Source organism: Idiotropiscis lumnitzeri, chromosome 7, assembly GCF_059441095.1.
Source record: "Idiotropiscis lumnitzeri isolate Australia: NSW breed Sydney's pygmy pipehorse chromosome 7, RoL_Ilum_1.0, whole genome shotgun sequence".
Lineage (NCBI taxonomy): Eukaryota > Metazoa > Chordata > Actinopteri > Syngnathiformes > Syngnathidae > Idiotropiscis > Idiotropiscis lumnitzeri.
This window is the reverse complement of record NC_142397.1, coordinates 5,517,614-5,530,250: the sequence shown is the minus strand read 5'-3', so window position 1 is coordinate 5,530,250 and position 12,637 is coordinate 5,517,614. Positions and strand designations below refer to the sequence as shown.

Sequence of the window (12,637 nt, the reverse complement as noted above, 5' to 3'; positions counted from 1 at the left end):
TCTTCTTTCTCTTTGGGCTGGCGGATTTGTCCTGAAGCTGTTCAACTGGAGTTATTTCACCACCCAGATAATGAATACAGTCAACATCACTGTCACAGACACCGAGGAGGTCATAAACCTAAGCCCCAACTATTTCAAAAAGCTCAACCCACTCCTGGCCAGATATACAAAGAGGTATTTAACTTGGAATAAAGACGCTCACGCATATTTGTGGTTCTCGGTGTTTTAGCGAGAATTATTGATTGATGATAGTTTTTTCTGAAGGTTTTGCCTCTCCTCACAGGGATGTGCAGAACTACTTGATGTGGCGATTCGCTTCGCAGATGGTGGATCATCTGAGTAAAGCTTACAGGGACACGGCCAAAGCCTTCAAGAAGGTACGGCACGAGTTGTCGAGAGAGAAATCCAAACCATCTGCGGTTGAATTTACAAAGAGCCGAGTGACTGGTTTCGCATCAAAATGAACGTGTGGGATTTCTCTGCAGGCGATGCATGGCGCGACCGCTGAGGAACCGATGTGGCGTCAATGCGCCGTGTTTGTCAGTGGCGCCATGTACAATGCCGTAGGGCGACTCTATGTGCAGGAGGCCTTCTCCGATAACAGCAAAAAGATGGTTAGTCCGTTGGTTGGTTTGTGTGATTTCATTGGACTAAATTGCCATCATCATCCACGGCAAAATGAATGCTTAGAGAAGGGGTTCGAAATTCAAATCAGCATTTTCAAGCTGCTGTTTATTTATTTATTTATCTATTCATTTATTTTTTAGCAAAAGTGATTACTTTAAATTGAAACCAGGTTTTAGGTTTTAAATTAAAGGTTTTTAAGAATTTTTTTAAGCCTGGGTTTGGGTTTAAAATTCGTTTTTCAAGTAGATTTTACACAGATTTTGATCGGCTACATTGGGACGGCAGATATTTTAAATTTTTATTCAAAATCAGTGATCGGTTGTAATTTTGTAATTTAAATGTGATGATCGATTAATGACGTCATTACAGAGAGAGAGAGAGAGAGAGAGAGAGAGAGAGAGAGAGAGAGAGAGAGAGAGAGAGAGAGAGAGAGAGAGAGAGAGAGAGAGAGAGAGAGAGAGAGAGAGAGAGAGAGAGAGAGAGAGAGAGAGAGAGAGAGAGACTAAACCATACATTTTGGTACATCTGAGGAAACAATTTCAAATGCATCTTTGTAGGGTATACAAAATAACAAATAAGAACATTCTCAAAACCGAATGTAGGGAAAATTATGGCCCATTCAGTGGAGTAGAAAGTTTCAGTATTGTTGATGTAGTAAAGCCGCAGCGCTCTTAAATGACACTTAACTTTTAAGTTTTACTTCTCAGTGAGTCACTTGGGAAATAATTCTTTGTCAGCCCTTGTGTGTGGAGACTGCCATCTATTTACTAACATATGGCCGTACATTTCATGAAATGGCTCTCACGTGCTTGCGCACGCAAACACACACGGGCTGACATGAGTGGGATACGGTCCATAGATGACATAAAGATTTACGGTGTGTGTCATTTTGGAGGAAGCACGCAATCACCAAAACGCTCTGAGTAAGATGATTTACAATGCGGGTGACGATGGCCGTTCGATGCCCCGGATCACCATTTCTCACTTTCAGTCAGTCTCACATTGTTGTAACTTTCGTTTTTCAGTGTTGATTGTAACAATTACATGAGACTTTTTCCATGTGTTTTCCGTTTTTTATTTTGTTCCATTTTGATCAAAAACTCTGCCCTGCCTCCCCAATTTTGTAATTAGAGAGATAGTTTTGACCTTCGGCTTTGCGTTGCAACAAAAGCGTGGTCAATCCGTGACTTCTTTGATTCGTGTGTCTTTCGGACCAAGATGGAAGAGATGATTAAAGATATCCGAGATGTCTTTATCACTAATCTAAAAGAATTGACCTGGATGGACGCAGTCACCAAAAAAGCAGCGGAGGAAAAGGTATCAGAAATATTCTTTTTTTCTTTCTTATGGCGTGGTGACTGTAGAATTATTTTTAAAAATCAGTTCCTCTTCTCAGGTTCGAGCTATCCGGGAACAAATCGGCTACTCTGACAACATCATGGACGACAAATACCTCAACGACGAGTACAAAGACGTGAGTGTCCGCCAATTTTGTCCGATTTCTGCAACGTGATACACGATGGCGTTATTGTGGCGGCACATCTCTTTTAAAAATGCTTTTCTTAACCGGTGATTGTTGCGCTCTGGCTTGTGTGTTGATGGTAGCTCAACTATAGCACAGACAAGTTCTTTGAAAACATTGTGCACACGACAGCCTACAACAAGAAGAAAATCCTGCAGAAACTCAGAGTGGAAGTCAACAAAGATGAGTAAGACTGAATTCCTTCGCTATGCTTTTCTGCAACTATGTGCAGTGTTCCGTATTTATTTCTGACTATTATATTCACTGCTGAGACTATTTTTGCCTGACATGGTTTCATTTGAAAGCACCCAAACTAAGGATTTATTAGGACTGAGAATAAAAACAACTGAGAAATGAATTCTAATGCCGACAAGAGTTTTTTTTTTAATATATAAATATTTACTGTAATTCTGACCGACTGACTACTACTACATTACTGCGTTAGTGTAGGTTAGTTATAAAACAACAACGTGTTCTGACATCATAGAATTTGGGCAATGGAACAAAAAATTATTTTTACGAGACAATGAGGCACACCTGGACATGCCACGGGTAGCTGGAGGGAGCTGATTGGCATGACATGAAAAAGGAACAAAGAACAATATGACTAACGCATTCCTTCTCAAATATTTATTTGATTTTGTTATTATAGATTTTTTTTAATTAATTTATTTTATTTTTTTCACATTTTTATTTCTGTTCTCGAATGAAGTGTAATTGCACATCCACTAATGTAGGTGGCAGCGGTGCCCTCATTGTTTAGGAACAATGTTAATAAAGTTATTCAGCAGATATATATTTCTTTTTTTCTGTTTTCTGAAACATTCATAATAGACAATGATATACAGAGGTGCATTAAAAATAAAATAAAATCAAAATTTTAAACAGTCGAAAGTCGAAAAACAAATTGGTGTTACATCACCGCAGTATTAATCGCATTTTAACAGCGCTTCCTGTATTTCTTTCTTTCTTTATTTTCGAACCCTAATAGAAAATAAAAATTGTACAAAAACCTTTTGATCTGTTGACCGTCCTTTTACTTGTGCCTGCCTCCAGGTGGGTGTCAGGAGCAGCAGTCATTAACGCCTTCTACTCATGGAGAAAAAACATCATAAGTATTCCCTATTCGCTACGACACTTTCAAAAATATAGACGATATAAAAAGTCGACACACCCGTATCAGATGCGTGCTTAAAATGCCGCATAAGAAATGAAAAAAAAACACGATAAATCAGCGCAAATCTTTTTTCATCTGGTTTTTCCATGATGTGATGTGACCAAAATGTGTTCAACTCAATTGAAAACATATTTCAGAGAGAGGGAGTAAAAAAAAGGGGTTGCACAATTTTGACAAAGTCCCTACTCTGTAACCCAGGCACATGAAGACATATAGGAGATTGTTGTCATATATGCTAAACTGGCTGTTTACTTGCCATCAATTCCTGAAACTCCTTCAATGTTGCCGTGAGCTCCTTGGCCGCCTCCCTGAAAACTGTTTTTTTTTTCATCTTTCTTCTGATGCTGCGGAAGCTTTCTTTTTCTTGTGACTCCAAAAATGTCAGGAAAAGCCAAATAAAACCGCTGAATTTGGTGTTAAACAGAGGCAATTCCAAAAGTGGCAGATGTGTGCTGACTTCCATTTAACGAGAGTTTGAGCTTATGCGATCGCATTATTGCAGTAGTAGATTTTTTTTCCTTTTACTCCTTTAAAGATTTATTCTTTTCAATTGAGTTTTACAGTTTTTAGGTCACATTAAATGTGGAATTTAAATATCTTGGTCTCATTTTTTTGACATCACAAAAGCATTCGAGCAGTGGTGTGGCATCTTTTTATAACCTCTGTACCATGATTCACATCGTCCGTGTTGTTGTTTTTACTCACTCTGCAAGTTTCTTTGTCTTGTTTGCGCTCTTAGTATTCCCCGCCGGTATCCTGCAGCCGCCATTTTTCAGTAAAGGCCAGGCCAAATCGCTCAACTACGGAGGAATCGGTATGGTCATCGGCCACGAGGTCATGCACGGCTTTGACAACATCGGTAGGTATTTGTCTTTTTTTTTTTGGTCTTTTTTTTTTTTTTTTTCCCCATGCAGCTTTATTAATTGCCGCTGGAAGAGGAAGACAAGATAGCTGTTGAAATATCCGGTGAAATGAAGCGCTTAACACATTTTTTAGACCACCTGTCATGAAAACTGTCATGGAACCTGTGAAATGGAGAGTCAATTATTATTTTTTTTTAAATTATTTTAGGAGAAAAGCAAAAGTATTTACTTTTATTTTTTTTCCCCTCAATATTGCGATTTTTTTTTTCGCTCTCAAACTCAGCTGGGATCATCTCCAGCTCACCCGCGACCTTAATAAGAATAAGCTCTATAAAAATATACACGCGCTCTAACTATGTGTTTTCATCATCTGGTTCGGTGGCCTTGTGAGTCTCGAGGCCGGAACGCAGGAAACTTGCGTGCCTGTGTGACCTCATGAACCTTTCGGAAGGAACAATGCAAATATTTACAATGTAAAAGGAAAAATAATGCAATGAATGACGTTTATTCATTATTACAGTAAATATTTGCCGGAAAAATTATTTAAAGGAAAAAATTAAGTATAGACGCCACTGCAGGGACTTGGTTGTGCGTTCCTAATATTCAAAGCTCATTTTTCAAAACTGCCGACAACCAAAGACGCCGCTGTCGTATTCTAGTAAATAATATAATTCCCATTAAGAAAAATGACAGGAGACCATCCAGCATTCTGAAGCACGATAATGTGGACTCTTTGGATTTCAGTCAGCTCTTGACGTTTTTCAATTTCTTCTCAAATGATGGATTTGATCTGTTTTTCCCAGGTCGTAAATACGATAAAGATGGCGACCTGAAGGACTGGTGGACGGAGGACTCGGCTCAAAGGTTCTTGGAGCTGTCCGCCTGCATCGTCGATCAGTACGCCAACTTCTCATGGGACCTGGCCAACGGACTTAATGTACAAGATCTCAAAAGCCTTTTAAAGATTTACTTCCAACAGACGTTGCCTTTCACGTTTCTTCACACTTCTGCAGCTCATCTCCTCACTGCCTCACGACGCTTTCATATTTTTTCAGTTGACAGATTGCTAACTCCCCCGCGGTACTTTTTTGTTTTCCCCTGGCACTGTTTCCTTTTTAAACCATTTCTCCCATCCTAAAGAACGAAAGATGTTAAGAGTGTGTGCCGAATTGAGGAAGGATTCCACTCTGTTTATGCGGCCATCTCTCTTGTGTTGTCCCTCCTCTAGCTAAAAGGTAACAACACCCTTGGAGAGAACATTGCCGATAACGGAGGAGTTCGGCACGCCTATCAGGTAAGGAGCTGGAAAACAACAAGAATACATTTGGGACGCAACTTAGAATGTATTTCTTCCCAATATGAACTGAAGATGCTTTACTGACTGACAAGTAATTGTTTGCAACCTCTGCGTTGTCCAGACGCCCAAAATCAAATTCATATATTGACGCCAATAGTGACAAGTAGAAGTGTCCATCGGGGCGTAATGAATACAGTGGACCCTCAGTTTTCGTTCGCCCTAGTTTTTTTTTTTCCCCCCTCTCGGTTTCGTAAAGTTGAAGATGTGTCTGTACTAAACTCATCTGCCTGATTTCGCTTCTCATTTTCTGGACAGACGAGAAATCTCAGAGTTGTGTCATATACAGCGCATGCTTTGTGCTGTTTGCGCAGGCTTATAAGAACTATGTGAAGAAACACGGTGAGGAGCCTCCGCTGCCAGGACTCGACCTTAACCACGATCAGCTCTTTTTCCTCAACTTTGCTCAGGTATGAGACAATAAATTATTTGGTGGATAATTTGATGAATAATAGAACATCTTCTCCTTTGACAAGTCTGTCCATTGTGTGGAATTGTTGATTATAGGCTATACGGCACACCTGAATATAAGCCGCAGCAACGCTTAAAAAAAGAAAGAAAGTAAAACACCAAAAACAAACCAAAACAAAACCAACCAAACAAAAAAGTGACATACAAAAGCCGCACCAGGCTGTAAGCCTCAGTTTTCTATTTAGAAAAAAATCAGTTGTTTAGTCACATAGTTAAACTCCAATCCCGAAAAGAGAGATTGGGATGTTTAAAATATTTCTGTCCTCTTCCATAAAAAAAAACAAAAAAACAACAAAAAAAAACCCATCCCAATTAAATGTGAGGTGGCCATCGGGAATTTCAGGAGAGCATCAGTAATTTCCGGTGTCATTCCGGGTTGTTTGTACCAACTAAACACTCTCACACACGTACCCCGTGTCGACAAATATTCTCATATTCATTTTGGACGCCCGTCTGTGTCAGGTTTGGTGTGGAACACGGCGACCAGAAGATGCTTTGAGTTCCATCCAAGTCGATCAGCACAGTCCAGGAAAATTCAGGTACGCTCCAAGGTTATTGAAGTTAACAAAAAGAAAATAACACAAACTAAAATTGGGGGGAAAAATTGTTTCGTGAAGAAATTTAACAAAAACGAAAACTAATTGAAACTACATTTTACGCTTGCACAAAATTGTCACAAAAATGTTTTTTGTTTTCATCTTTGTCTATTAATATCATACCTAAGCTTTCAGGGTTCATTCAAAGTGTGTTTATTTCGGTATTGCTGTATGTCCGCACAGATGAAGGAAGGTCAAACAGTTGTGCTTTACTTTGATTTTTTTTTTATTTAGTATCTTGCAGTGGACAAACACTCCATATATTTAAGAAAAAATAATGCTAAAACTAATCAAAACTAAACTAAAATGAGGCATAAAAAAACTAAATCTAATAAAACAAAATAAAACTAACTGAAAAAATAAAACAAGAGTCAAAATTAAATAAAAACGAACTGTAATGACAAATCCCAAACTATTACAACCCTGGTACGCTCTTAACTTTTTCAATTATATCATTAAACAAAGAACAGCAAATAAAAAGAACTCAGCAACGCATAAACATTCCGTGTGTGTGTGTGTGTGTGTGTGTGCGCGCCTGTGTCTCAGGGTGCTAGGCTCCCTTCAGAACTTCCCAGAGTTTGCCAAGGTGTACAGCTGCAACCGAAGCAGCTACATGGTCTCGGACAAAGTGTGCCGCGTGTGGTGATCCACAAAGCACTGCGGGGCCTGTGCGGACTTCCTCATAGGTCCTCGGACCTCACGTAGGAAGCGGAAGCTCCCCCCCATCTGGACGGAGCAGGGCTGCCATGTGCGCACTTCCTCGGAGAACCGCGGCACTGACTGTAAAGCGCCGCAAGCAAACAGACGGAACACTGTCACCTCTGCATTTCGCTGCTGTCCTAACTGGATACAACCAACAATCAATCTTCGTCTCATTTTTTTTTTTTTTTTTTTGAATGTTCTGAACTGCACAGGGGTTAATGTACTCCAACCCACTGGCTTATAAATACACCAAACGCCCACTTCCACTCATAGAAGAGGGCTGAAACCACTGTGCTGTTATGTAGGACTGTCTTCAGCCTTCATCTCATTTACCTTCTCTGTTAATACATCCTGAGCTTTATCTAAATTATTAGAGAAAATGTGATTATATTTCGACCAATAGAGCCACAATTATGTAACTTGTGATTTACTCTTACGGAATTTGTTTCATGCAGGTGAGCCGTGATTAGGCGTACAATCTTTTTCACCAAAACGGTACTGGACTGTATAACAAGTACATTCGCCGACGGACACTTCTGCCTTTTAAGATCCTCTCGCCTATCACTGAGATTGACAATCGGCACACTCTGACGTTTCCACTGGTGGCTTTATCACGACTGTATGTCACGCGAATCACAATGCCTTACATGACCTGGAGTGCCAGTGTTTGGGAAGGATAGGTGACATTCAAGCGTCAACGGGCATTAGGAAAAGGGTTCGGATATCGTCATTTTCATTTTCAACCAAACAGCCTTCATTAGTTTGTAGCTCAAGCCTGAGTGATGGTGTAGGAAGCTAAATGTTTATCCAGAAAGGTCAAGGCATGCCAACAATGCATTGGATACTTACGGTTTCTGCACCATCACTTTGCCGAGAGCTGTGCGAGCCGACTTTGGTGCATGAACTTCGGTCAGATGAGAGGTGAAATGTCTTTGAAGAAAAAACCAGAAGAGTCCAGTTGGGATTGATTCATTCCCCTGCGAATGAATGAGAATATTTACGGGTGAGTTAAAGGCCTCTCCACAACAATCCGACCGGACGTCGTGGCAAACTGTCGCGTCGGCCTAGAAGTCGGCACGTCGGACCGAAAAATGACAAAAGATCTCACAGCAAAAGCCGACTTAGACGCCAACTACTCCGGACCTTCTGCGTGAGAAGTAGTACCCCTCCAAGCCATCGGCGGCGCTAGTCACTGCGTAGCCTATCACGGTGATGTCCAATAACGGCAGCCTTTTGTGAAACGAGTGTGATTAATTCTTCGTGTTCTTCAGTCCAGTCATAGAGGAGATGTCAAAATGAAAAAAGTTGATTTCGTTCTTGAGGAATCATTTCAATTTTCGTTTTTGTCCGATTTTGTCACTTCGCTAGCTGACAGCCAATCACAGTGATCATTTGTCCCAACAGCCCGCTCTGGGTTCGAGTGTTGGTGAGGGGCGCTAGGTTTTCGGGTTTAATTAGGATTAACGGTTAACAAATTCAGTTTTTGATGTTTGGTGGATTTGCGTCTGCAGAACACAGCGTGGAAATACACGTCCCAAAGGATCCATAATAATAATAATATACCATATACCATATCACATTTGCAATTTTGAAGTTGAAAAAAAAACTAAGTACGGTACATAACTTTCATGAACTTTATGCTGGTTTTGCGGGAGTTGTTGCCTCGACATTCGGTACACTCGAGGATCAAATATGAGCTGATGGTCGAAACAGAGCATTATAATCTTTGTAAAGGCAAAATATTTGGTGCAGCACTTGTATTGTGTCTGACTTTGCAGGAGTATCTCATATTTAAAGGCAAGGAAAAAAGTGTGAAGGATTATTTAAAAAAAAAAAAAGATAATCCCATATTTGTTGGATTTTCAGTCAGCGTGTCTGTCGGCATCTCTTCTAAGGTGCATGCCGTTATTTGTGAAAGGTGATGCTCTTTAGGGTCTTTTCTTATTCACATGTAACTGCAATAAAAAGAGGTCATTCGCCTTTTGTAAGAAATCATTGTAGACATTTCAATGTTTTTTTTCGATTATCCACAATGGTTTGTGTCGATCATTCACTCAGGCTTTCTTTCTCGCAGCTTTGCTTCACCTCTAGAAAGACGGATATACCTCAGTTGCCTGTATTTCGATATTTTATCGTAATATAATCGTCATATTGAAGAGCATTTTCTTCCCCTTTCAAAATAAAATATTTCACTGACAGCGGGCAAGGACTACTACGACGGTGTGTGCAGTTTGTGTGGGTGTGCAAACATCTGAACTTGGCCTCCTTTTGAAAGAACTCAAAAAGGCTTGAAAATGATGAATATTCCTTGCTGCATTTTAGAGTGCTATCCAGCAGATGTTTGATTTTGATCACTGCCTAAAGAAAAGTTGGTCCGTCCATCCATCCATCTGGAATGTAGTGCTTCTCGCTTCTACTAAGTCTCCAATTATTGGTCAACGATGATGCTCTGCGGTGTTGGAAATTATGACATAAGAGAGATTTGAGATGTCAGCGCTGAAATTGAAGCATTATTATTGTGATGTCTACTGAAAAAAATATATACTGTCAAGTGGTTGCACAAAATAAAATCATCTGGATCCTGATAGTTTTTTAAGTCGTAAAAAATTTAAACAATATACACAGCTTTATCTTAAATAGTGTCAATCAGAACCGGAGTTCGAGTGTCTGTGCATAAATGCGGTAAGATGTCCAAAACATGTTTATCGAGTGTACAGAGACACTGACATCCTCTGTGGAGGTTCACACCACCCACACAATCCTGCTGTCATTACACTTACACACGTATACACGCACGCATTACCACACTTCTGCATGTCCCTGTAAAACAACTCACTTCTGGTACATGTGATCTTATGTGTGTGCACGTGTGTGTGTGGGATACTGAGTCGTCCAATAGGCGATCGTCACTCCATTATATGCATTTATCACACACACACACACACCCCTACACGCACACACTCACAGAGATACTAATAATACATGCGGGGTTGAAATTCTCCTGAGTGCTTCTTGTGAGATGAAACCACACTGATGCACTCTTGACCCAAAGTGGAGTGCTCTCACTGTCAAAAGGCTGCTGACAAACACCAATTTTGCTTTTATCTCTCTTACCAGCCACACATCCATCCAGCTATCTATCTATCTATCTATATCTATCTATCTATCTATCTTTCCATCGAGCGAGCTAGCGAGCCAGCTATAGCTATCCATCTAGCTAGCTAGCTAGCTAGCTGTCTATTTGTCTGTCTGTCTGAAAATGTATCTGGATCCAGATGATTGAATTTTGTGCAACCACTTGATGAAATAAAGTAAATTCAACACATAATTTCTTTCAGTGTATCCAACAAACTAGTTTGTCAGGAAAATACCCTAGGATGAAATTTGAAGAAACCAATTATTAGGTTTTTCTAATCAATAAAGCCAAGAGGGGGGGGGGGGGTTTAGTTGCCTAATTGGAAGACTTACTGCATGTTGGGGTCCGTGTGGAAGGTCCCCTCCTCCATCCCCGGTCTACTCTCAGATTATAAACAAAAATATCTTCAGCACCCACACCACGTGAACGTCATCAGGGTGGCAGTCCTGACTTTTTAGCGACGTCCCTGCTTACAACTTGCATGGATGTGAAAAAGTGCCACCTTGTGGACGCGCACTCCAACACTTGGTTGGCATTGTTCAGCTTTGGTTGTTTTAATTCATGAAACTGATGTCCAAAAGATTTCAGGAAATTTACAGCAGCTGTATTATTTTAAAGTCAATTTCCTGTTATGATCCAGTCATACATGTCAGCAAAACTGATGTGTCATCTTTGAGAATATTTGTGGACAAGCAAACATCTGTCATTAATTCGTGAGTCAGTGAGGCTGTTTCTCATGCACGCTTAATTATCTACTTTAAACGAATCTGTGGCAGGAAGTTATGAACATGGAGCAAGCTAAAACCGTCCTTCGAAACCCTAATCCTGATTTAAACCCTATTTTGAAAACCTAATTCAAATCACTAATCCGAACTTCAAAACTATACCGGATTTTGTAACCCTATTGCCTTGAAACCTTATTTAGAAACCCTAATTCTGTTTCGAAGCCTCACTTTAAAACCTTAACCCTTATTTACAAGCCCAAACGTAGCTTGAAACGATCATTTAAAACCCCAACAAAAAACCTTACCCCATGCGAACCCTAACCCTGACAATTTTCTAAATATGACAAGTGGACACCGATTTGCAACGCACATGCTATATTGTCTTCATCAAAAGGACATACTGTAGTACTTATTTTAACAATGTCTATTTTGGCAAAAATGAAGACAAAATAAAGGAGCGCCGTGCAGCCGACGACCCGTCCGACGATGGCGAGCACCGGAAAGAGTTTGTTTGACGACGCTGGAGGCAAAACCACACACACAACAAAGCATGTAAAATAAAAAGAAATTCAATATTGATTTGGAGTGTTACGTTTTTACTGTTTTTTTACCTCTCTAGGCGTCACTCTCCAATATCAGAATCCGGAGATGTGAAGGGTTGATTTTGGCCTCCTGCATAACTGGACTGATATCAAGCCGCAACTCTCGGAATTCCAAACATTTTTACTCAGCCGTCAGTCACGTATATATGTTTCACAAATATGCTTGCCTGGCGGACACCTACATTCTCCTCCTTGTCCCGTTCCAGTTTGTTCTCTGTGGATTTGGTCCCGGCTGAGCTTGGACCTCTTGGAGTTTTTCCAAGGAGGATCTTCTCCAGCTGAGGCCTGGACTTTCTGTCTCCTGTGGCTTCAAGTTTAATATGGTAACTTTTTAGAGCTTGAAGCCAATATGTTATCCATGTTATTCATGGAAAATATTTCACGGAATTCTGAACTTTTTTGTTATGTTAGGATATGTTAGTGACAGGCTACAGGACATTTACAAATTCAAGTTACAGTGCCGCCATAGGATTACGACTTGTCAAGAACTGAAGGGGGCCTAACCAAGAGACTTGGGGTACTCTGTATTACACACATTTTAATTACATTAAATTCAATCTAATCCTCATTTCAAGAACTACCGTGTTATCGCAGCTACTTTTTCACTAGATTTTGAACCATGTGGCTAATACAAAAGGGTGCAGCTTTTCTGTGGATTTTTCTTTCACCAGTAGGGGCACTCTATAGCTCAGAAAATACGCAAAATATTTCTCGATTTTTTTTTTTCTCTTGGGTCTGTTTTGTTTTAATTAGCAAGGTTATTGCTGCGCAATTTTTTTCTTTTTCCAAAAAAAGAATTGCTGCGGCTTATATGCGGGTGTGCCTTATAGTCCGGGAAATACGGTATATGACCCGGGCCATT

At 40.2% G+C, this 12,637-nt stretch overlaps 1 protein-coding gene and 1 long non-coding RNA gene across 3 annotated transcripts in view; one reads left to right on the top strand and one right to left on the bottom strand.

The window, feature by feature from the left end:
- LOC148333211 (neprilysin-like) overlaps nt 1-9,304 on the top strand; it is a 34,646-nt gene extending 25,342 nt beyond the window's left edge. For both annotated transcript variants that reach the window (XM_088301043.1, XM_088301044.1), the window contains 13 exons: nt 38-174; nt 284-377; nt 486-614; nt 1,846-1,944; nt 2,024-2,101; nt 2,233-2,336; nt 3,206-3,264; nt 4,066-4,185; nt 4,993-5,126; nt 5,418-5,483; nt 5,858-5,953; nt 6,477-6,553; nt 7,157-9,304. In XM_088301043.1, coding sequence (XP_088157169.1) covers nt 38-174; nt 284-377; nt 486-614; nt 1,846-1,944; nt 2,024-2,101; nt 2,233-2,336; nt 3,206-3,264; nt 4,066-4,185; nt 4,993-5,126; nt 5,418-5,483; nt 5,858-5,953; nt 6,477-6,553; nt 7,157-7,256 — 1,293 coding nt within the window. In that variant the 3' untranslated portion in view covers nt 7,257-9,304. The remainder of the gene's footprint in view (nt 1-37; nt 175-283; nt 378-485; nt 615-1,845; nt 1,945-2,023; nt 2,102-2,232; nt 2,337-3,205; nt 3,265-4,065; nt 4,186-4,992; nt 5,127-5,417; nt 5,484-5,857; nt 5,954-6,476; nt 6,554-7,156) is intronic.
- Nucleotides 6,776-10,898, bottom strand: LOC148333210 (uncharacterized). The gene is made up of 3 exons (XR_015844267.1): nt 10,781-10,898; nt 8,162-8,289; nt 6,776-7,390 (listed from the first exon to the last, which is right to left on the bottom strand). It is a non-coding gene; the product is annotated as an uncharacterized LOC148333210 (long non-coding RNA).
- Nucleotides 10,899-12,637: the final 1,739 nt, after the last annotated feature.